The sequence below is a fragment of the Siphateles boraxobius genome, unplaced genomic scaffold (genome assembly GCF_051911475.1).
Source record: "Siphateles boraxobius isolate OS27281-9 unplaced genomic scaffold, OSU_SipBor_1 2, whole genome shotgun sequence".
NCBI lineage: Eukaryota > Metazoa > Chordata > Actinopteri > Cypriniformes > Leuciscidae > Siphateles > Siphateles boraxobius.
The window spans coordinates 6,136,419-6,162,737 of NW_027508810.1; the positions used below are offsets into that span (position 1 = coordinate 6,136,419).

Below are 26,319 nucleotides of genomic sequence, written 5' to 3' on the forward strand. Positions count from 1 at the left end.
TATGTAGTTCTTAGGTGGACTTGAGTGTTTGAATACTTTTAATTGTTTGAAATACTGTCTTCAAACAATTACTATCTATTAAGCTTTTAATCTTAATGAAGCAAGGCAGAAGGCAGGTAATAGACTATTTATCAACATATTTAGGTTTCCCACTGGTCTTATCATTACTTTTACCTTGTGTAAACATGAGTCTACAAACATCAGCTGCAGATTTCACACACTAAAACTGCGGTGCACATACAGCTTTACTAGTTTCCTTGGCTAGCTGTTAATGTTACTTCTAGCTTTCCTTCCTTAAAAATGAATGGTTTTACTACAGTGAATATTAGGCTTACAGGCCTGCTGCTAGCCAGTTTTGCCATTTTGGCTCCGGCAATGTATTTTGATTTGGGGGAACAGGAGGAAAAGTGTCTCATTGAGGAGATTCCAGAGGACACACTTGTGACAGGTCAGTGAAGATTCAATATATACATTAAGGAGCAATTTGATATTCTGATACCTGATACCTGATTCTGTTTTAAAATATAATTAATTATACTTTTAATAAATGTAGAACATTTATTGTTCACTTCATGTTTATAGTTATTTTTTTGCGTTACTCTGGACGCATATTTAGGCTGTATGGGTACCCTGTTATTAAGACAAATTATTGTTTATGTTGCAAACATAAAGATAAATTCTGAATGCAAATATCTGCATGTAACTGACTGGAATGTATTTAATCTGTAAAAAGCTACATCTGGTCTTTTCTTATCTAGACAACAACAGCACATAGGCCAGAGACAATTTAGGGGCTTATAGACTGATACAAACACAGTATTATTTATTTTTTTCTTTTCATTTTAAAATGTCCCAAATTTATTATCATAATTAATTAAATAAAAATGCTTTACAATGGCATCTGATATTAAACAGGGACTGGAATATTATGGTTGTAATATCTTCAGACCTTTGTCACATTCAACTACATACAGTAACATTGAGGCCTGCATAATAATTTCCTAAAAGTGTCCCTTTTATGAATTTTCTGATGTGACCTTTTATGCAGCATGTAATATAGCTGTTTGTGAATGTAAAAGGTCTTCAAAATAACTGATTCTGAACTGCCTGAAATGAAACATCAGTAATTCCAGTGTTACTTCCTGCTCGAACCTTCGTAGGTTTGTAACAAATTTGCATAATGGCAGTCTATGTACTTAACTGGCTGTCCGGGAACAACGTCTACTTTGACCCACCCTCAAACACTAGTTGTATCTGAGGCCTGAAAGAGTTTGGTTTGTGTAGTTGACATGTTGAGAAGACACTTTTTTGCACTGTGAAAGCAAATCCACTTTGATGCACTTACAAAGGATGAGGACTTGTGCTTGATTTGGCACAGTAAAACCAACGCCATTGTTACAGTTTGTTTCAATGTGTATCAAGTGCTGAGGAAGATCCAGAGCTGAAATTCAGATATGATAATGACGTTTAATTTCCGACACATGCTGTAAGTGATTGACGACAAATCACAACAGAGCCATCTGACCAATTACAGCAGAGCAGGCTCCCGGAAAGGAGGGTTTTAGAGAGACCGTATTCATGATTGAATCGTTTTAGACACTGTGAGAAAAAAGATAATGCTGCAATCAGGGCCATAGCTAGAGGATTCGGGGCCACCTGAAAAAATATTGATGTGGGCCCCCACCACCTTCCACCATCATATACTGTATAATAGATGAGGCCCACATATAACAGAAGATGGTGATGGTGTTGTAAAACCTTTATTTTAAAAGTTAAATGTTTATATATAAATTACAACTTATAAAAACTAACAAAAAGCAAGAAATTGTTAAATAATAATAAAACCATTTTTAAAAAAGTAACAGCAAAATATATTATAATTCATCACAAGTAAACATTTAGAAATTGACAAGAATGCAGTCAAATTTAAAAAATAAAATAATTTATTGTCTTATTTTTTAATAAATATAATATGGAACTGGCAATATATTATTAAATAAAGCTAATACATTTATTCACCCAAGTGCAGTGTGTTGTATTCGTGTTTTCTTATTCCCAGTAATAACAATACAACCTGTCTTTAAGAACGTCTTGATTGACTGGGATACAACAACTCTCATGGCCTCCCTGTCCTTTTTTTCATGGCGTTTCTGGTACCCTGATTTATGTTTTCTTTTCTCCGACATTTTTCAGTCAGTCAGTCAGTCTCCTGCTCTTCCACCAAGTTCATCTTTAACTTCAGGCAGCTGCCGCCTCAACGCCTCAACGTTCTGTTCACGAGCTGGGGTGGGACTTACAATTGTATTGGGTCCATCTGATGTTTGTCACTGACTGAATAATTAATAAATACTTTAGATCGGACTAAACCATTTTTAGGGAGGTAAGAGATATTTGGAAAAAATATTTAACCAAATTGCATGTTTTTGTGGTTTTTGTAATAAACCCTTGTATGTTGCAAAAGAATACAATGTCCAGTCTTTTCTATGTTCTTTGAACTTTTACTCAGACTATTAGTGAACTCCTTTACAAGGATTTTTATAGCATGGCTATTCGGCAGCCATGCTATACACCCCCTTACTCCCTTCCCTTCCTCCTACGTCATCAGTCACGTCACACACTCAGACATAACTAATCATTCTATTACATCTCCCCCTTTCAATCTGTTGTTTGCCTTATAACAAAACAAATGCTTCATTGTTACTTCAAGCATACATGTAACATTTAGGCAAAACATTTCCTTCCATATGTAGAACATACAGTCTCAAATGAACCCGTGTTTACTGTAAACTTTTTGTCTTAACATTTCTCAAAGTACCTATGCTATTAGTCCGTCAGGAGATGGATTTGTTCCATATTGTTCTGGAACATTTGGTGTTTTGACAGCACTCAGTGATGTTTGTAGTGCGGTCTCATGCTGTGGGGTGTTTACAGATTATTTACAGTTATTGGTGCTTTCCCCACTGGCACTTCCTGTAGCTGTTTCGGCGCAACATACCCCCTTGCTCTGTCTCCAACAGATAAGATCGTGGTGTGACACTCCCCTTAATCACAGTTGCCGTTGTCAGACAGGATTTTTGAGTGTCCACTTTGGTGAGGACCTGATTACCTGGATATAGGAGTGGTAGGGTTTTCACACCGTGACGCTGGTTGTAGTAGTACGCTTGTTCCTTTTTCTTAGCTGCATCATTTCTCTCCATGACTTTTGTGTTTGGCCATTTAGGTAACAGATTACTGTCAAGGGTGGGTAAGCTCGTCCGAATTTTCCGACCCATCAACAGTTCTGCTGGACTGGCACCTGTACTACTGCATGGAGTGGATCTGTAACACATAAGCGCCAGAAGGGGTCTTTTTGTTTTAGAATTCTTTTGGCTATTTGTACGGCTCTTTCAGCATGGCCATTTCCTTGTGGGTGATGTGGGCTGGAAGTTATGTGTTTGAAATCTAGCTCACAAGCCAGTTCTCTGAACTCCGCACTGGTGAATTGTGGCCCATTGTCACTGACCACCTCTTCAGCTATACCATAGCGGGCAAAGGTGGCTTTCAGTTTTCTCACTACCTGTGTACTGGTAGTTGTTGTCATGTGTAGTACCTCTAGAAAACGTGAGTAGTAATCTGAAATGACAAGGTAGCTCTGTTTGTTGTGTTCACACAGATCAATTCTGATCCTCTTCCATGGTCTTTCGGGAAGTGGCGTGGGAATTAGTGGTTCTCTGGGCTGAGCTCTTCTCATTTCTTCGTAGAGCGGCCGTCCCACATCTGCTTGGTTGGGGATTTACTTTCCCAGGTAATTGATCATCCCGAGAACTCTTTTTAACCCCTGGGCGTTATCAGGTGGAGGCAGTTTGTTAATAGCCGATACCTTGGCAGGGTCCGGCCGTACCCCTTCCGCACTGATTTCATGGCCCTGATTTCATCCTACATTTCCCCGTGTTTAACCTCAGGCCAGGTGATTGTAGTCGTTCCATCACCGACTTTAGTCGTTGGTCATGCTCCGCCACGTCCCTTCCGTGGATGATAATGTCATCCATGTAAACGTCCACTCCCTCCAGGCCTTCTAGAGCTTCCATCATTTTCCTTTGGAAAATTTCAGGAGCGCTGGAAATTCCAAAGGGAAGATGTTTGAAACAGTACCTGGCGAATGGAGTTATGAAGGTTGTCAGTCTCTGACTATCTTTATCCAGTGGTATTTGCCAGGACCCTGCAGCTGCATCCAGTGTGGAGAATACCCTTGCGCCATTCAGTTTCGCCGTGATCTCCTCTGCTGTAGGTAAAACAAACCTTTCCCTTTCGACAGCTTTATTTAGCTTCCTGAGGTCGACACATATACGCACCTGTCCAGACTTTTTAGGAGCTGGCACTATCGGTGCACACCACTCTGTGAGCTCCGTTACTTTCTCAATGATGCCCTCGGCTTCCATCCTTTTCAGTTCCTCCTTCACAGGTGTCATGAGGGGGATTGGGATCCTGCGTGCAGCATATACTGCATAAGGCTGTGCATTTTCCTTTAACGCAATCTTCACTGGCTGTGTTTTTAGTAAGCCAACCTCCATTACAGCACTGTGCACCTCCAGGATTCTCTTCACCAGCCCCATCTGCTCAGCTACTGTTCGACTAAGTAGGTTGCTAGGGGTCTCTCCTCTGATAACATACACTTTGAATGAGTACCGGTTATTTTTTAACTCTGTATGTGCTGTAAACTGACCGATACAGTCTAGACGACCACCTGGGCTATTCAGTACAGTCTTAGCAGTGAGCAGTGTTTTCTCAGGCTTGAGCATTCTAAATGCTTTTTCAGTCATAATGCACACATCAGCACCGGTATCTATTTTAAAGCTAACCGGTGTACTGCCAATCTCTAATTGTACAGTCCATTCATTGCATGAAGTTGTGCTATTAACTGAACCCAGAAAGTGGTAATTATACTCTTCACAGTCTCTTACTTCACTCACCACTTTGCTCTTGCACATCTTTTCCCAGTGTCCCATTTTCCTGCATCTGTTGCATGAAGATTTCAACGCTGGACAGTCAGATTTTTTGTGCATTCCTTTTCCACATCTGCCGCATATTTTCTCTCTTCCATTTTCTCTGGCATGTTGTTTAAACTTTATCCCTGGAGCGTGTTGCTTCCGATGTGTGTATCGTGTATGTGCTACCTCTTGAACAGCGCACGCAGAAGCTTCTCCTTGCGCGCTAACTTGTACTTTCACCTCCTCCGATTGGCGGGTTTCTTGCACCGTCATCTCTAGTGTGAGATTTGAAATTAGCTGCAACTTGCGCGACAGCTCCTTGTCCTGAATTCCAACCACGATTCGGTCTCTAATGTGTTCGTCACGAGCAGCCCCAAACTCGCAATGCTCTGACAGTTCATAAAGGGAGCGGATAAAAGATTCCGCTCTCTCTCCAGGACGTTGAACGCACTGATAGAAGCATGCTCTTTCGTGTATTACGTTGCGCTTTGGTATGAAATATGAATCAAACTTGCCGAGCACTAATTCGTAATCCTCGTCATCTCCCTCCTTTTCGAAGGTGAATGAGCTGAAAATATTCTCTGCTTCGCCTCCCAGGGCATAGATAAGGGTGCTTACTTGTACACTGCCGTCCTCTTTATCCAGTTTCGTCGCCGTTCTGTAACGCGTAAACCGCTTTTTCCAGTCAGTCCATTCCGCTGGTCTCTCGAAGCAAATGCTTTCGGGTGGGTTAAACTTCGCCATCCCGACGATCGGCACTCTGACACCATGTAATAAACCCTTGTATGTTGCAAAAGAATACAATGTCCAGTCTTTTATATGTTCTTTGAACTTTTACTCAGACTATTAGTGAACTCCTTTACAACTATTCGGCAGCCATGCTATACACCCCCTTACTCCCTTCCCTTCCTCCTACGTCATCAGTCACGTCACACACTCAGACATAACTAATCATTCTATTACAGTTTTCATTTAAATCTCAGGCATACAACTATTCACGAGTTCACACTTACATTAATTAAACAGAGTAAAGATTATGCGTATTTGGCGTGCTGTCCGGGGGGAGGGCTCCGAGCTCGGAATTTTGCCCCTCACCGTTGTTGTAAGTGTATTTAGGACTAGAAGTGAGGAGATGGGGTGGTGGAGGGATGCTGTTAAACTGTCAATGAACGGAGGTAAGTTTGCTGTGTATATATATATATATATATATATATATATATATATATATACACACCTCTTAACTCGTTGATTGGTTGATTAACAGAGTGTGCTCCACTCGTGTCTAATTAGGTTTGATTATCTGTGTGTGCTCCACGTGTGTTTAATTAGGTTTAATTATCTGAACGTGCTCCTCCCGAATTTTGTTAATAAAACATAATATTTTAGAATTATTCATATATATAGTATATAGGCCTATATAGTATAACTGCTGGATTTTGTGGGGCCCCCTGAGCAGCAGAAACACAATGGGAGGATCCATATGTCTCATACCACAACTACACTTCAAAATCTAAACTCAACCTGAACACAATGCGTTGAGCTGGTGCCATTGTACATAACTCTGCTGAGAAACGACCACCTTTGTCAGCTCTACACAGGGTTGACATTGGATGCATTCCATTCAGTTGCTGAGCACCTTACCAATTCGTACACCAATAGCTTCCAGCCACACACTTGGGATCAGCTCCTGATGACTCAGATGAAGCTGCTTCTTCAATTATTGCAGGGTGACCTTGCTGAAAGGTTTGGTGTTTCTCAGTCCATTGTAAGCAAGGTGATTTCATTTTGGCTCGACATCATTGAGAAAAACAAGAGGTGTTACATACCATAGCTTCCCAGGGAGACAATCCAGGCAACAATGCCTCAGTGTTTCAGAGAACAGTTTCCAAACAAAACATGTCTGATCGACTGTTCAGAGACACCCCTACAAAAGCCACGCAACCTTATTTGCGCAATGAGAGTGAACCGTTCTGGAAAGGGAACGTGCTCGGTTACTAACGTAACCTCGGTTCCCGATACAATACCAATACGGGCCAATACTACGGCCAGAACACCATCAAATACCTGGTCTCCATTGCACCATGTGGACTGATCATGTTCATCTCACCAGCGTATGGAGGAAGGCGCAGTGATAAAACTGCAAATTCTGAGAATTTGTGCAGCCCTGTGCAACCTTTGAAGCGACATAATTTCTGATGTAGAGGATGAATGAGTGTTTGATTTGTAGGTGCATTCCATGTCTGTTGATACATTTTGCTTTGGTTTTGCTTTAACTAATCAGTGTAAATAGTGTAAGTAGTTATTTTTACAAACATTTACTGTGTGCCCAGATGTCACCTGTTGTGAATAGTTTTTTTTAACTTTACAATGTGACCAGATGTTACTTATGAGTAATTTATTATAAACCATATACTGTGAGCTCTGTAGATTCCCCTTAAAACTTAAAGGAATTAAGTCTTGAGGTTAGTAGGAATAAGTCAAGTTTGCAAATGAATTCTTGGAACCCAGATGAGCAGCTTACAGGTCCTCAGCCCTGTACAGAACATGCCAAGCTGCACTTCCTCTAGAGACTTATCACTTTTAAGGAGAGGGCATTTGATCTCCAGCAGTTTCTCTGAGTTCAAAACTCCATCAAGGCTCGCTTGCACACACGACTGTGCTTCTGCGGCTGACTGTAAATCCACAACCCTCTAGCTACTGTATGGCAGATGCCTCGCTTTCTAAGCCATCGTGAGTTGCTGCATTCCCATTGAACATGGGGTAGAGGTGCTCTCTTAGAAAGATCTGAGGGTTGACTCTGATGGGTACCTTCTTTGCTGTGCTTGCAGTGATTCTAACCTTACGAGAGTCATGCCACAAGTGAGAGAAACTCTGCTCAAGAGTTACAGGCTCCAATGATTAGGGATGGGAATCGAAAACCGGTTCCACTCGAGAACCGGTTCTAAATTTTACGATCCATCGATATTGTATGCCCTCGACGTTAACGAGTCCTCTTATCGTTGCTCCTGCTCTGAGTCAGCCATAGTATGTACAGACCGTGAACTCACAACTGTCCCTTTTGTCCTTTATCAAGCACCATAGCACCGCGTCCAAAGATAATCTTTGTCCTGCAAAGTCTTATTTGATCAGTGAGTAAAATTGTCTCTCTCTGGTAATGTAGATGAACCGCTGCGCTTGTGACAGGGCGCATGTTAAACTGATCGAGCAGAGAGAGAGAGAGAGAGAGCCCCGGTCGCGCGCACGCACTCTCTCTCTTCGGAGCAAGGCGAAAGTAGGCTTCACCGTCTCAAAACTAAGCGCTGTCTTCCTCTCTCCCTCGCACATATTAATCAAAATAAACGGCACGATGGTAAGGTAGGGAGACTAAAGTTTTATGTGGAGCATTCGGAGATTTGTTTTTCCTGAATTGCCGCTGGGTGTGAATTGTGCTAAAATACGTTGCCTTATCTTCTCTGAAAAGTCTTCCGCACATTCAGCTGACATAATCACACTTCAAATAAACGAAAAAAAACGATCCAGTGATGAAATGTTTTCTGTGATGACACACATCTTGTGGGATGTCCCAACTGGCGGGATAATCACACAACGCGCACACGTCCGATAATGACACGTCCAATTCGCGAACTAATGACTCATTTGAACCGATTCGTTTTAATGAATGGTTAAAACAACTGATCTTTCCAACACTGAACTCACGGGACGTTTAATCGGTGTATAACTAATCGGTAACACTTTACAATAAGGTTCCATTTATTACAGAAATTACATAAAAAGTACAGTTTGCTTAGTCAAGTGTAAGCATTAAAACGACTTGTTTTCCCCCCCCGAAAAAGACTACTTTTTCCCACACAGTGCTATCAGGAATCGATAAGAGAATCGTTAAAGAATCGGATCGATAAGCAGAATCGTTAGTGGCATTGATATTGATAAAATCTTATCAATTCCCATCCCTACCAATGATGTACATTTGTTGGGATCAATGGCCACGAAACTGTCATAAAACAACATGTACCTCTGGCAGATGTTGGTGCCATCATGGTCAGCATGTGGTGAGGATGCAGGCTGTTCTGGCTCCTGTGTCTGCGCAGCACTCAGAAATTTGTGCAGAAGGCTTAACACAGGCAGTCGAAGATGCTTGAGACCCTCTCTCAGCTCACCCTGGGTGCAAAATGAAGGAGTGGGAGGAAGAGGGACATTGTTGGGCATTACCTCTTGCGTCAGTACATCCGTAGCTCGGTGGAGGGAAAAGGTGATGTACATTACCCGCTTCAGGCAGAGGTTCCTCTGGGACCCACATTCCAGAGCCGCAGCTCATCTGTGCAGGCAATGCCAGTGAGCCCACTGGACACAGCATTTTCCACCTGAGACCAAACATATGAACTGATGAGCTTGTATACTTAAAAGAAATTTCTAAACTTTCAACAAGCACAGTGTAGGCTGTCAAAGCGCGCTGATTGGCTGGGCTGCGGCAACTGCACGAACCTATGGCGAAGCAGTGAGGACGCACAAACCTATCAGGGCGCTTCCCACCTTGTGCGCGCCGAAGCACGCCAGAATGGGCGTGGCTGCTGACTATATAAGTGGTCCATTTCGCCATAGTAATCAGATTAAACCGACTGAAGTGACAGCACCTGGACGTGCAGCATAATAGCATGGCCGGCTACGCAATACTCGTTTCCTTATCTCTCAGGGAACCGAGGTTACGTTAGTAACCGAGTACGTTCCCTTTCGAGAACGGTTCAATCTTATTGCGAAAGTGGCTTTAGGTCAGCCGACTGAAGCGGCTTGAAAGGGGGTCCCTTAAGAGCCCTGAGGACTGTAGATAGGTCCCAAGTGGGGATAGAGGGAGGTTGAGGCGGGATAAGCCTCCTGGCCCCTTTGAGGAAGCGTATGATCAAGTTACTTTTCCCTAAAGATTGGCTGGCCACAGGAGCATGGGGGGCTGCTATGGCCGCCGCATACATTTTGAGCGCGGAGGGGGTCCAGCCCTTGTCCAGCAGCTCTTGGAGAAAGGAAAGTACCAGTGGTACTTCACACAAATATGGGTCTAGGTTCCGAGCTGAGCACCAGCCGGTGAACACTGACCACTTAAGGGCGTAGAATCGTCTTGTGGACGGAGCTCTAGCCTCAGCAATAGTGTTTAGGACTCTCTCCAGGAGGTCTCTGGATACCCATTTAGGGGCCTTACATGGAGGGCCAACAAGTCGGGACGGGGGTGCCAGGCTGTCCTGTTCGCCTGCGTGAGGAAGTCCTTCCTCAGCGGAATAGGCAAGGGAGTTGTCTCTAGCAGCTGCATCAACTCGGGGAACAATGTCTGGGTCCATCAGAGAGGGGCTATAAAGAGGACTGCACACTTGTTCTCCCTGATCCGGTTGATAACCTGAGGGAGCATCGAGACCGGAGGGAATGCGTAAAAATGCGCATCCCTGTTCTTCGAAAAGAATATTGGGCTGTGAGAGTTGTGAGGTCGACCTCTGCCCTCCCGAAGACACTCCAGATCAAAAGAACCGTCTGATGGTGGAGAAACCATTCCTCGGGGGGAACGTTGTCTCGAGATAGCATATCTGCACCCTGGTTCAGTATGCCCGGTTCATGCGCCGCTCTGAGCTGCTCTTCCATAAGAGGAACTGTTTGGCCATGCTGTACAGGTTCTATGACCTGAGACCGCCATGGCGATTTATATATGACAGCACTGCCATGTTGTCCAGGCGGACCAAGACATGGTGCCCTGCCAGGTGTGGGAGGAAGGTTCAAAGGGCTAGAAAGACCACTCTCATTTCAAGGCAGTTGATATGTAGATATGTCCACCAGAGAGGGGCTATAAAGAAGACTGCACACTTGTTCTCCCTGATCCGTTTGATAACCTGAGGGAGCATCGAGTCCGGAGGGAATGCGTAAAGAGGGCGGCTAGGCCATTCGTGGGCCAGCGCATCCCGGTTCTTTGAAAAGAATATTGGGCTGTGAGAGTTGTCTTCTGAGGCGAAGTTCTCCGAACTCGACCAGAGGCCGGAGACTGGCCTGGTCTCGTACAGAGCCCCCCAACCTAAGTTAGAGGTGTCTGTTGAAATCACCTTCATCCTTGCTTTCTCCAGACTGTTACCAGCTGGTGTCTTTCCAAGGGGCCATGGCTTTGATACAGTTCTCTGCGTCGCCAAGTGTTGAGAGCATCGCTGAGGTTGAAGAACGCAGGCGGGCTGAGTAAGGCAAACGCCACGACTTTGCTAGCTCCTTGTGTACCCCGGGGAAAAATGGAGCTTGCCGCTGGCGAGGGGCCTGTTGGCGCCCCGGCAGGAACCACTTATCAAGGCGAATTCTAGCAGGCTCTTCCGGTGTAGACCAGTCAATACCCAGCTCTTCGACGGCCCGGGCGAGGACGCGGAGAAGCTCGGCGTCGGCGCCGGCGCTTGCCCTGGCGCTGCCTTGTCTGACTGGGATGGGCGGGTGGAATCAACAGTTGAGCCAAACCAATCCTCGCCCTCAGACGCCGCCACTGACAAACTGTCGTCAATGTCCTCCACGATCCGCTGAACGAGACGAGGCCGGCCGCTTCAAGGCAGGGGTGCTGGTCCTTCTTTATGAAGAAAACCGGTGACTCGCTCTCTGGAGTGAGTGAGGCATGCGGGGATGGACCCGGCATGAGCTCACTCGCCTCAGAGCGCTCATTCATCCTCTGACCCCGCCATTTCTTCCTCCAAAGTTCGAGGAGGGTTGGAAACGAGAAGGGCGCGAGGGGTGGGGTCGCTCTCTGACATAAAGAGAGCTAGCCGCGAGCACAGAGCGGAGAGCAGCATGTTCTTGCAGTGAGAACAGCTGCCCTGAGTGAGTGCAGCTTCGGCGTGTTCAGCGCCGAGGCAGGAAGCACACTCACTGTGCCCGTCAGTGACATGCAGGGGGACCCCGCATGAAACACAGACCGGGTGCGGCAATTGAAACAACGCCGTGCTCTTTTTGTGAAAAGGCTTTTTGGAAAGGATACTTTGCTGGATGGCCACAGGGAAACGGTGAACAGCGTTGACAACGTCGAGTTCAGGAAGCTGAGCAGGAGGCCGCCAGTCGCTGAGCTCCTGCTGCAGGTCGCTGCGTTCCGCTGCTGGGCTGTTCAACGGCGAGAGAGGCTTCTTGTCTGGAGAAGTCAGCGAAAAGATGCGTCGTTCGCTGAAGGAGATAAAATCTGATTCCTATGGCGAAATGGAACCGGTTATATAGTCAGCAGCCACGCCCATTGCGCGAGGTGGGAAGCGCCCGGATAGGTTTGCACGTCCTCGCTGGTTCGCCATAGGTTCGTGCAGTTGCAATAGCCCAGCCAATCAGCACGCTTAGACAGCCTGCACTGTGCTTGCTGTGCAGCTGCACTGCGTTTTAAAATAAAGGCTTCAATATTCTCAAGAAAAGGAGTTTTCCCATAGCGTATAGTTACACAATACGAGTGAACCGTTCTCAAAAGTTTTCCTATTCGTAGCGCCTACAATTTGTCTCGGAGTTGTGAAGACGGCGTACTGCTTCCTGAAAATGACAAGACCAAAAAAAAAAACTTTTATAAAGCAACTTACACTTGTTCTTTTACAAGGATAAGTTACTTTTAGCTTGTGCTGCTTCTAGGGTACTTCAGCTTAGTTAGCATCTTTCCGCAATCTTAGGATTGTGCACCCGTCTTCTCTTCCTGGAGGTAGTCTCTTCCACACAGTTTATCGACTCCAAAGCAGCCAACCTATCCTCCATGGACAGCAATCTGGAATTTACTACAGCGAACTGCTCTTTTACAACCCACTGATAGCATTTAACAGTCTCTTCTCGCCGGTCGGCAGACTGTCTGAAAGGGCATGATCGCGTCCATGAAGGGGAATTTGAAGGGAAGACGCCGTCCAGCCATTGTAGAACAGGAAAGCAGAAAAAATTTAGGAAATGTAGGAAAATGTCCGAGTAAAGGAGTAAAAACATCTGTCTGTTTATATGCTCGTCTTGCAAGTACTGCCGTATGCGTCATCATGACCTCGCACCTGATTGGACGAGGTCTAGAAGGCTCGTCGGGCTCCTCCAATCACATGTGAGGTCATTGTTATACGGAAGAACTCGCGAGACAAGCTTGCATGCTTATGATATAAACAAGCTCTGTGATTTAAACACTGTCACGGGGTGCCGTCAGTTAAAAGATGGAAGTCCCAAGACTAAAGAAAGCCATTTTTTTATGGAAAGCCAATAGAAGTTTGGAGCTTGCAGGGAACAGACACGTCATACCCAGCATCATTTCTGCCTGTTGAGCGCATTGCTGGGAGATGTGTGGTTAACACATCCACTGTGCATTTAAGCAAGACCAAAGAAAAGTCACTGTAGTCATGCCACTATGCACAGTGGTTGAGCTCTAGGAGACTGTGATGTTGTTTGCATGGAATGCACATTTTACCTTTGTGGCAAAGCCTGAATAAAATTCATTGTTGAAATAAATTGTTTTGTGTATCTTTTTTACACAATATTGGCCATTGCTAATGACATGCAGTAATTAATCTAGCATACTTTCATTAAATATATACATTTAAAATGTAGGCAAGGCAAGTTAATTTATATAGCACATTTCATACACAATGGTAATTCAAAGTGCTTTACATATAAGAAATTAAAATAATCAAAATAAATCAGAATAATTAAAACAATTAAAACAATTTAGAATAATAAAATAAAATACAGTAAATAATTAAAACAGTTTAGAATAAAATAAAATAAAATACAGTAACAGTCGGACGAACAGTGGCACAGTGCTCATTCCGTAAATGCATAGCTAAACAGAAGTGTTTTGAGACTGGATTTGAATGTGACTGCAGGAGCACATCTGATCACATCTAAAACTCCCCCTGCTACCCTCATTTGCATTTGTATAGCTCACAGCATTTTCATTTACATGTTAAAGACTCCCCTAGAATTAGGAGGAGGGGGGTCATGGGGGGACAACTGCCAAGCAAGGCCCACGTCAATTTCCGACAATTCACGGCAGTTTTGGGTGTTGCCTGCAAATTGCCGTGTGCAGTCGTAAACCTGAACTTCCACGACAATCTACAGTGCTGTACAGTTACTGACGAAAATCCCACTTTTCATGCAGTGATAGTTCCTGACGGAAAGGTCTTTGTGAGACAAACAGGATGGTCAAGAGTAGGGGTGCGCCGATCCGATACTCAGTATCGGTATTGCTCCGATACTACCAATATTTGCCGGATCGGGTATCGACCAGACGAGACCATCCAAATCCGATTCCGATATTGTACGTAGGCCTATGCCCAGCAAGCAATAGCTGTCATTTCAACATCTCGGTTAAATATAGACCCGATATAGTCCGGCTATGTGTAACCCACTTCTAGCCAAAATAACATTGAATCTGGTTAAATGTAATTTTTTCCAAAATAACTTCAAAAATGTATGATATTCCATCATGTAAGCAAAGTCAACTGTGATTACAAGGTGTTTGGTTTCATTTCTTTGACATGTTCTATGTCGAGGCGGTGCGTAGACAGGATCTACGCATCACTCTGTGTAGAGAGCATCACTGCGTAGAGAGCATCACTCTGATGAACAAGAAGTTACCTGCAGGACAGCACTTTAAATAGCACTATTTAGCACTTTAACAGCACTAATAGCACTTTAAGCAGGTTTCTTTGAGTCTTCTGTCCTGATGCTGTGCACGTGTAGTGGAGTGGTGGGGATGAGAGAGGGGGGTGGTTGGGGTGTGGGAAATTCTGTGTACTCTGTATTGTGTCATGTAAAATTGTCTTTGTATAAATGTATCTGACGTGCTGTAGGGGCAGAACAATTTTCCGAGAGGATAAATAAACATAATCTAATCTAATCTAATCTAATCTGCTCGTATATCAGCCGGCTGTTTGTAGCCCACTTATAGTCGAAACTGATTCATTGTAGTTTTACTTAATTGTTGGACAGGCAACGCACGAGATGGTTGATATCCCATCATGTTCGCATTGGTAATAATATCTACAAGGTGCCAGTGTAATTTCATGACATGTTCCATCTGTAGTCACGATTTAGCTCTGAATTGGACGGGCTATGTGCAGTCGGCTTTTAGCCCACCCGGTGAAATCGAGGCAAGTGGTCTACGTTTAACGGCTTGGCTATAGCCAAAATAGTCTTAAAATTGTTTACATGTTTTACGCCTACACAGCTTCATGTTTGCTGCCACACATTCATAAAAAAAATCTACGATATTATTTGACGTTCTTTATTTTAACTTAAATAAAAATGCAATTACATTTCTCAACCGCTAGATGGCAACGAGACTTGATAGTCGCGATCGCGCGACAAACACATTTCCACCATTTTGAAACATTGTAAACGAGTTAGAGCATTGCATTCAGTAGTGATGGGCAGATCGAGGCTTCGTGAAGCAATGAAACAGTCGAAGCAAATGTGCCATTTTGTTTCGAGGCTTCGAATCAATCCGAAACCCGTCTCCACGGTGACACCTAGTGGTCACTTGCAGGTGTTGATCTGAAACAACCTTTACAAAGAGCTAATAAAAAAATGTGTTTTTTTTATTTTTTTATTATTGTATTTTTGTAATATATGAAGCTTGTAACCTGTAGTCTCTTCACATTGCATAATGTGATTTTGGTCATGAAAAATGAATATTAATAAAAATAAATCAAGCCACAATGTCTCCCTTTCTTATAGATTTTTATTAAAAAATATTAATTTCTCTGCTGTTGAAGGACTCAGCCTACTTCTTTTTTTACAGATAATTTCTCCAGCCTTTGAAAAAATTCTCTCACAAGGGACACTTGTTGCTGGCATACAAAGATATTTTTTAGCTAGGACATACAAATGAGGAAAGATTACTGCTCTCTCTTTCCAGTAAGTTAGAGGATCATGAGTTCTGGGCAAAAACGCATCGCTGAGGTATTTTTTCACTTCCACTGTGGCATCAGCTGTAGGATTGTGTATCATCTGGGTCTCACGGATACGATTGTCAAAATGTTCCCATAAACTGTGTGTTTCAACTGGTGTTGATGATGATGGGCCTGATGTTGACATTTGTGGTTCTGAATTAAAAGAAAACGGCAATTAGTAACAAATCATAAACTGACAACACATATGAAGTATAAATTTCATGAATCACATTACATAAGATAACATAGACTGAAACTCACCAGGAGTTGTGTTTGAACGCATCAGTGAAGCACACTCCAGTGTGATGTGCTTTTCAGCATCCAGGGCTTTGGCAGGATTTCCAAAAGCCACATTTTTAAACCTTGGGTCCAGCAGTGTAGCCAGTGCCAAGGCTCTAAAAGTCTCGTACCCTCCACATCTGGAGTGCAGACCTTCTTGTAGATGTGAGCCTATGAGCCAACACAAGAGAAAACCATATTAATTAAAATAATGACAACAATATGAGAGTTATTGCCAATTACACGTATGGTCATAGTGTCCTACCTAATTGTACAGTTGATTCCTGCGTTGCATTTCCTTTTTTCTGTGCAAGCTTGTGCTGCAACATCCTGTACAATGGTATGAGCTTTGAAGCAGACACTCTCTGTTCCTCTGACATCTCTGTTGTTGCTAGTTTGAATGGTTGAAGAAGTGTCAATGACTGTTGAATAATGTCATACTCAAGACTTGTCAGGGGAGCAGTATCACTGTTTAAATTGGCAAGTGCAGCACCCACTGGCTCACGTTGCTCATACAAGCGTTGTAGCATGTCGAATGTGCTGTTCCATCTCGTTTCAACCTCCTGTATCATTTTCAGACTTGGTCTGCCCATCAAGCTCTGCATCTCCACAAGCTTGTCCTTTGATTTGCAGCTGGATCTGAACAACCCCACTATCTTTCTGGCTTTCTGGCGAATTTCATTGATGACTGGGGTTTGATCCAGGGCCTTTTTCACTATCAAATTCAAATTATGAGCAAAACATGGGACATGGCGAAGGTTGAGTAGCTGGGCACTTAGGATCATGTTGGATGCATTGTCATTCACCATGCAGTGAACTTTGGAGGTTATTCCCCACTCAGCCATTAGCAAGGCTTTAGCCTCCATGAGATGCTGGGCTGTGTGGGTTTGGTAAAACCTCCTTACACCCAGTAAAACAGTTGCCATTGTTGCCTCTGGTGTTATGTAATGGCATGTTACACCAAGATATCCATCCATATTAATGGAAGACCACATGTCAGCCGTAAGGCTAACAAATTCCGCCTTTTGTAGGTCCTCCATTGTCTTCTCCTTGGTTGTGTTGTACCTTTCGCTGACCATTGTTTTAAGCACCTTCCGGGATGGGAGGACATAGCTTGGATCAAGCTTGTTCACAAAGGCCCTGAAACCCTCATCCTCCACGATGGTGAAGGGCTGCAGATCCTTCACCACCATGTTCAGAAGAGCCTCATCCAATTCCCTCTGTCTGCCTTTTAAAAGAGAAGATAAAACATACTTTCAGACAAATATATTGGAAAAATAGTAGCCTACCGTGAAAGTAGTCTACTGGTTCATTTGGAAACCTTCCTAAACAAAGTTATGTTATGAATATTTATGCTCAGTGTGCAGAGAAAGATAAAGTGCATTATAGAAATACAACAATTACAAAAAAACAAAATGATGTCTTGGCTGTAGATTGGGTACTCATATGTAGACATATAAAATGTATATTCACAAAGTATAATATTATATTGACAACATTTGTTTTTAAAGTGATTGGCAGTTGTGATTGGGATGTTAGGCATGTCTTAGTCCATGGCCTTTCTAAACAATGGCCCAACACTTAGTTATTATATTTCACTTATAATTAGCCTATATTTCAAACAATACATACCTTGCTTAGATGGCCCAGCAGTGTCAGTAGCAGGCCTTGGTACAGGGGGAACACTACCATCCTCTGCACCCTGCAGAATGGCAGGATGAATGCTCCTCAAATGGCGCATCATGGATGATGTATTGTTGCAGTAGGCTAGCTGCCGATCACAATACACACATCTCACTTTATTTGGGGTTTCCAAATGGAAATGCTCCCACACCACAGATGTACGGCATCTCTTCTGTGGAGCCTCCATTTCTATCTATCTATCTATCTATCTATCTATCTATCTATCTATCTATCTATCTATCTATCTATCTATCTATCTATCTATCTTATATGTAGCCTATCTATCTAATAATCTATATGTATCTGTAATATATGTATCTATCTATTAATCTATATATATATATATATTTCTATCAATGCATCTATTAATGTGTCACTATATGTACTCTGTGTGTCTCTAAGTCAATGTGTAAATGTAAATTAAATCCTAAATATAACTAAACAAATCGCACTATAAATGTCACTATATCACCAAAAATCCGCTATCTCAAAACCAAACTCCTCTCACAAAAACCCACGATAATAAAATGCGTTGACAAAACTTTTATACTGTGTGATTGTGTGATTTGTTCCCGAACCGACCAATCAATGAAACCCTGATTCGGAGGAGCACTCCACCTGATGAAACACTTAAGGCTTGTTCGACTTGAACCGGCGCTGCAGAGACCGATCGGTTGATGACATCAAAGTACCGCGAGAGCGATTCAAAAGCATAAGGAGCCGTCTGCTCTCTAATCGCTCTCGCGGTACTTTGATGTCATAAACCGATCGGACTTTGCAGCGCCGGTTCAAGTCGAACAAGCCTTTAGACGCTTCATTTAGCCGTTGTCACGTGACGTGGGTGTTTTGAATCACGCTTCGGATCAATAGTATCCAGCTGCAGACCCGCAGCACCACCAGTTTCAGAACCCCAGCGCCAGAACCGGAAGTAAGGGGCGGAGCTTACGTTCTAACACCAGCGCCAGGACCGGAAGTGAGGGGCGGAGCTTACGTTCTAAACCGAGTAACGCCACCAAAAGTTTTGGAGCGTAATTTGCTTAGACACGAAACGTCATTATTACACACGAAATGTCATACTTTATACTTGTATTTATACTAAATATGATACATTAAGGTATAGTACAATAAGCATTTAAAACATTGATTTTGTGTAATATAATTCTATATAGTTATCCGTTTTATTGTATTATGAGAGTTACTTCCTGATCGTGAAAATAATGCTTGAAACTTATGGTCATTTTATATAAAATATACTTTATTTCACAAGAACATGTGCAGCATGCATTTTTCTTTATGTAAAATAATGTCAAAAATCTAAAAAGAGAGAGAAAATCCGGCATTGTTTTAAAAGAAACCATAAAAATGTACCGTACTTCAAATAATAGCCGAGTCCCAAATAGACGATTGTCTCTTTACACGCCTGGTGTGGCTGCAGGTCTGGGTAAATATAAGTCCGGTCTCAAATAGAGGTCGGGTCTATTTTTAGTTTCAGGTTGTATTAAATCTTCTAAAACCCGTCAGATCGTCCGCTTTTTGGCGGAATAGAATGACTGCTGCGCATGACAGGGCGCTTAACGAGCAGAGAGAGAGAGAGCCCCGGCCGCGCGCGCGCACTCTGACGTCTTCAAACAACACGAGCACTGTCTTGCTCTTTATTTGTCACATACCAGTTATAGTTCATACAACGAGCAGTGACTCACTGTGTAATAAAAACATACCCTAAATATTATTTAAAAGGTGCAACAATTTTTAATATTTGTAAATACTTGCAAAAATAACCATGCTTGTGTCATTGTAAATAATTCCGCCCCTCCCTCACTTCCGGTTCTGGCGCTGGGGTTCTGGCACTGGGGTTCTGAAACTGGTGGTGCTGCGGGTCTGCAGCTGGATATATCTCCTTCGGATCAGTGTTTCGAATCATCTTTGCTTCGGGATCTCGCAAAGCTTCGGAACGTCTGTTTCGCGCCAGCCATCCTTAGCATTCAGCTGTCGGTCGTATGGAATTACTTTTGTGCCAATAATAATGAACGTAACTTTTCAAGAAACTGATGAAAATATAAATTGAAACTGAAAAAAATATCTTTGAAACTGAAAAAGAATAAATCGCGGGCACATTTTTTTACTTCGTTCTTAATACACGGCATGTTTTGCTAACTATTTCTCATATTTCGTTCGCTGATCTGAACTTACAAATGCGCTTCCAGAATTTTCAGTTACGCTTCTGAAGTTTTCGTTTACGCTCCCTGAGTTTTCGTTCGCAGTTCTGACACATATCTCTCGTGGGGGCGGGGCTAGTAGCAGTGTGTTCTCATTGGCTACTGAGTTTTTGATTGACAGCTTCGTGACTTGGAAGTGAAGACGTCAGTGTTGTGTTTACATGTTTGAATATGAGCGTCTGTAAGCGCAGCTTTCTATTTCATTTTACTGATATTAAGTTATGTTTGTTTTTTAATTTTATCTGTATTTACCTGCTGCTACTACTTTGTCGACAGAAGCTTTTAGGAGTGCAAGAGATCTATTGAGTCTATTCACTATTCAGGTGTAATTGTACATTAAAATAGGCCTACTGTATAATACTGAAAATATTGTATAGTGTCCAATGTTTTCGGAGAATATTTGTTTATTCCAGATGATTCTTTTGCATGTTAGGCTCTGGTTAGGTTGAGCTGTTACAATTTAAAAATAATACTAGCATAGTGTGTGATATTCAGCCGTCAAGAAGAAAGTTTCACTTCAACCAGGTAATCAAGGTTGGCAACCATGTCCATCACATTACTCATTGTCAGCATATGCATTTACACCATCAACATTAATGATCACTTACATAAGAGGAATTTAAACAATATAAAAATTACAATCGTGGCCTGTTGTCAAATGATACAGACCTCAAAGGGCATTTCATTACATATGTCACACAAAGAATGTTTTTTATCATGCTGATAATTTTATTTAGTTATTTAATTTAGTTAATATTATCTTCTAACATTTAAAATTTTAAATTAAAATTTTAACAATCATCAACAGTTTCAATTGTGATTTATACAACCAGTTAAATGAAAGTAATTACAAATATGAATTCAAATAAATGTACATTCTTTATTGTCAATACGGCATATACACAAGTATCAAAGTGAAAGTCTTGGATGCAATAATGTTGTGACAGGAAAGACCAGAATCCACAAAACATTACCTGCATACTATACATGTAATGCACAGTATTATCATGATATACATTACTATACAAAATGCACAATTACAAATACAGAATACATATTTAAAATTCATATACATTTTAAATGATGCTATGATCCTTTGAACAGTTCCTGTTATAGTAAAAGTAACAAAGCAGTGACTGGGTGGGTACAAGGATAGTCCGGCCAAAAAATGAGAATTCTCTCATCATTTACTCACTTCATGCCATCCCAGATGTATATGACTTTCTTTCTTCACATAAACATAAACAAAGATTTTTAAGGAAATAATCCATCTCTGTGAGTCCATATAATACAAGTGGATTGTAATTCATGTACATATGATAGTTGGTCGGAAGTGACTTTTAATAGTTTTAAACGGTTTACAATTTACATTATTAGTATTTTTCTTGTCTAGCCTATTGTTTCACTCCAGAAGGCATTGATCCACTGAGGTCGCATGGACATCACGGTCACTGTGTGTGGTTTTTAAAGCATCTTTAGGACTCGCAGAGATGGATTACTTTCCTTAAAATCTTAATTCGTGTTTATCTTTAGAAAGAAAGTAAAATACATCTGGGATAGCATGAGGGTGAGTAAAATAAGTGAGAATTGTATTTTTGGGCGAACTATCCCCTTAACATTCATATGCTGTTGGTATGCTAATCCATGATCAGCATAAACTAATATAAATTAAATGCAACCTCTTGTGTACTTGTGAACTGTGTTTGTTTTGATCTAGAGGAAATTAAAATATTTGCTATTTTATAAAAACAAAATAAATCAGGTGTCTGAAGATCAAGATCCCAGTCATTCAAATGTGATGTGTCTGAACAAAGTCTGATGTGGACAGTGTATCTCTGGTACTATCACTCCATCCTCTGTGTCAGCATCAGAAGTTTGTTTATGGAAAAGTTGCCTGGAAAATGAGAAAGGAAACATATTATAATCAATACAAACTGATTTGAACTCCCACATACAGTAACAAGTTGAAGACTTAAAATATTTATTTCAAACAAATTATATAAATGTTTTAAGGGATTTTACAGTACTAAATATTTACATCTGAGTCATGCACCATTTATCATCTGTAATACTGTTGTGTAACCAGTAGATGGGTGTTATAGCTCTATATATAAACATATATCCATGGCTGTGTATTCCCTAGTTGCTGGATGTTTTCAGTCATAATTACTTGCATGTATTAAGTTTTGAATTTGGACATATATTTATTATTAAAGAGTATTAAAGATTAAACATTTTTCTCAGAAACGTTAATTTGAAGTGAACATTTTTGCATTATTATTAGTCAAATATGGACACAGAAAAAGCATTTTGTTACTCATACTAGCTACATATAATAGCTTTATCAGTCATCTTTATCACACAAAAGTAATCAGAATAAATATTGTGACCAGGGTGATACTTCAAAATAATTGTGTGTTTACATATCATGAACAGAGACGTGGTCTGAGTTCAAAAACTCTGCATCACAAATTCATCAGAAATTGAGAAATTCAGGTTTAAATAGCTTTATTGGCATGGTAAAAAAAGGCTTTACATTGCCAAAGTTGAATCAGGCAGTGATTGACAGCGCTCTGGTCCAATGGCATCGGTCATTGTCTGATACAGTACTTTTTGTACTGTAGGCTACACTACAGTACAGATACTGTACAGTACTCTAGCCCAATGTTGTTTGGGGTGGCTGGGGGGAATATTATCTAATCGAAGCAACTATGATCTAATCAAAGACATAATCGAATGTAGATAAACAAGTCATGTAATGATTGGGCTAACAGTTGAATCAAGACAATACTGTATAATGTTATGGGCTCACTGAGCTCTAAAATGCCTCACCACCTTAAAAAGCAAGTACTGTATTATAAATAGTATTAGTATTGTATATATAAAAAGAAAAAAAAGACTTACCACGAGTATCCAGTATCCTGATAGTGACGATGACTAATGAGAATGATATCATTCGTCTGTAGGCAACTATTCCTTCTATAAGAAATCATCTCAACAATATAGTGTACCAGCCAATAAATACACAAACTTAATATCAGTAAAATGAAATAGAAAGCTGCGCTTACAGACGCTCACATTCAAACATGTAAACACAGCACTGACGTCTTCACTTCCAGGTCACGAAGCTGTCAATCAAAAACTCAGTAGCCAATGAGAACACACTGCTACTAGCCCCGCCCCCACGAGAGATATGTGTCAGAACTGCGAACGAAAACTCAGGGAGCGTAAACGAAAACTTCAGAAGCGTAACTGAAAATTCTGGAAGCGCATTTGTAAGTTCAGATCAGCGAACGAAATATGAGAAATAGTTAGCAAAACATGCCGTGTATTAAGAACGAAGTAAAAAAATGTGCCCGCGATTTATTCTTTTTCAGTTTCAAAGATATTTTTATCAGTTTCAATTTATATTTTCATCAGTTTCTTGAAAAGTTACGTTCATTATTATTGGCACAAAAGTAATTCCATACGGTCGAAGAGAACAAGCAAAAGACATTCCTACCCTTGTCTTGTAAGTATCTGTGTTTTCGTTTTGACATGTGCGAATTTTTAGCTAAATTATTTTTTATGTGTTGTTGCAATCGTGACATTTTAGTGGGTAACAGTGTATTATGGTACATGCACGTGTAACGTTACTGCAAGGCCGGCGCTATGGGCGGGCCTTAGGGGGCCGGGCCCGCCTAGAGAGCTCCTGTGCCCCCCCTCCATCCAATTTGCATTTAATAAATTATTTTAATAATAATAATAATAATAATAATTTACGTGCAGTATTTATATATTTATTGATGTGTATTTAAGTGCAATGTTTGACTCATAGGCTAATCTTATAAAAAAAAACTCCCCGAAGTTTGACTGATTGTTTACAAAAAAGGGGTTTCCCGCTGAGCCGCTCTGACCGCAGCATCTCGGTAAAGTTAGCGACGCGACGTGCTCGGTTTTGCCTATTCAGAAACGAATGGAAAGAGAAACTCATGAGATTCCAATCCCAAAAACGTCGACTTCAGCTGTATTAAGAACGTGAGTAGGCCAGTTGGTTTTATTACTCTTCGTAAGTTGCACCAGACGTGGTGTAAATTATGCATTTGACACTGATATAGCAATATGTGTGTGAGTGTGTCGTAGTTGATTATGCATGGTTGATTTAATACTTAACTTGAGATTTGTGACTATTTGGCTGTTATTATAGGAAGTTGGCTTATAGCATGCTGTGTTCACGGAACAATGCAGACAAGGTTCATTAGTTAACATTAGTTAATGACTAACATGAACTAACCATGAGCGATACATTTGTTACTGTATTTGTTAATGTTAGTTAATAAAAATACAGCTGTTCATTGTTTGTTCATGTTAGTTCACAGACTATAGGCTATAACTGTAACATGATATCTCATGATAGCCGAAATATGATTGGGCAATAGGCTAATTATAGTTAGGATATTGAAATCGCTGTGAAACTGTTGTAGCTAGTGTTGCCACCCGTCCCGGTTTTTCCGGGATTGTTCTTCTTTTTAACAACCTGTCCCGGGAAATTTATAAACTCTCCCTGATATACAAAATGCTCATAAGAATTATGATATACAAAAGGCTCAAAAAAAAATTCAAAAGGCTATGTGAATATGTCCCAGTTTTCGAAAGGCTACGAAGAATATGTCCCGGTTTTCGAAAGTCTACGTGAATATACGTTCAAACAGCGCGCACGGCAGAGAGGTAGAGAGCGCGAGACCTTGCGTGCATGAAGCGCATGTAAGCACCCCCCCCACAATTTATTTTTTTGTCAGAATTAGGCCCCCCCAAGAACATTAAATGCCCGTCCATTGACTTGTTTCTTCCGCCGGCTCTGCGTTACTGTATGTTTCCATGTGCCCTTAAACTCAAATTATCTGAATCCAAACCTATTATAAACTGTTATGAAAGCCCCAAATATGTTACTCTTTTCTTTAGATCATTATGATATGAAAATAGCATTTCCTCACTAAAGCTCTCATCTTTGACAAAGTTCAACATTGATTTGAACTATAATATTGAATTTGTCTGAACGATGGCTTGTTACATGCAGAGAGAGCGTAAGCTAATAGAGTAGAATAATATTTGTCATTGTACAAGCACCATAAGATGAAGTTTCATTCAAAATGCCTTCATTCATTCAAGTTTGAAATTTTATAATTAATTTTATAATACAGCATAAAAATACAAATTATTGGCTATGTAAAATTAGCAATTATAAAAAGTATCTGGCAGTATATCAATAATGCAAATAGCACAGATGTGCATTAAAACCTAAACAGAACACAAACACACACAAACACACACACACGCACACACGCACACACACACACACACACACACACACACACACACACACACACACACACACACACACACACACACACACACACACACACACACACACACACACACACACACACACACACAGGTGAATGTATTAGTCCATGCACACTTGAGGTTAAACTCAACAATGCTTTTCTTGTGCAATTTTTTTTTCTTATTTGGCAGATGCCATGATGACCAACTTCCCTGCAGCAACAGAGTTTTATAATTTAGTATCTTAAGTTGTTGATGTTCCTTTTTTTAAAAATCATTTTATATTGTATTTTTAATATTTGATTTGGTCATTTTTATGTTTTGATCTTTTTGTGATTTCCATTACACGAGAGTAGATGTTAAAACTTCATGCTGATTTGTACTCGGCTTTCGCCAAGATAAGCACCAACTAAGACGTAGCTTTACAGTAACCTATGCTTCTCCATCCATTTACGCTTCTTTCCATCTGGTGACGTGAATCTCCTTCTGTCTGGTGTTAATAGTGTATTTGCACGTCAGCACACACAACGGCTGCAACCACAGTGCGGTCCCCCCATAACAACCCTCTGGATTGAGCGGAGTAGGGAACATCTCTAGGGTCTTCAAGTGGGCACCTTCCGTCCTCAGTGTTTCGTCGACTAGCCCACGACACCTCAAGAGGGCTCGACAGTGACTCTGGCGTCCCAGAGTCACCCCCCTCCGTCCCCCACTCAACTCAGCCCAGCTTACTGACCTCTACTTCCCTCTTGCTGCTGAGACCTAACCACAATCTCACAATCTCTCCGCAACCCAACCATACGCGCCAACCCGTTTGACTAAGGCTGTCGAGCCCCACTGGTGCGTTAATATGCAGTTTCAGTGGCAACGGTTCCGTATGGCATACCACCTACCGCAAATCACAATATCTGCCCAACCACCCGTCATTCACGCAATATACAGAGGATCGTAATGGCTGTAAATACTGTA

At 41.5% G+C, this 26,319-nt stretch overlaps 1 protein-coding gene and 1 long non-coding RNA gene across 2 annotated transcripts in view; one reads left to right on the forward strand and one right to left on the reverse strand.

Moving 5' to 3' along the window:
• Positions 1-248: 248 nt before the first annotated feature.
• The window catches only part of LOC143744324 (transmembrane emp24 domain-containing protein 11), a 55,401-nt gene continuing 29,330 nt past the window's right edge, over positions 249-26,319 (forward strand). The window contains exon 1 of the mRNA XM_077235753.1: positions 249-448. Within this exon, the coding sequence (XP_077091868.1) occupies positions 301-448 (148 nt within the window). The 5' untranslated portion in view covers positions 249-300. The remainder of the gene's footprint in view (positions 449-26,319) is intronic.
• On the reverse strand, positions 15,329-16,477 carry LOC143744325 (uncharacterized). Its single transcript, XR_013205830.1, has 3 exons — positions 16,398-16,477; positions 16,115-16,303; positions 15,329-16,006 (listed from the first exon to the last, which is right to left on the reverse strand). It is a non-coding gene; the product is annotated as an uncharacterized LOC143744325 (long non-coding RNA).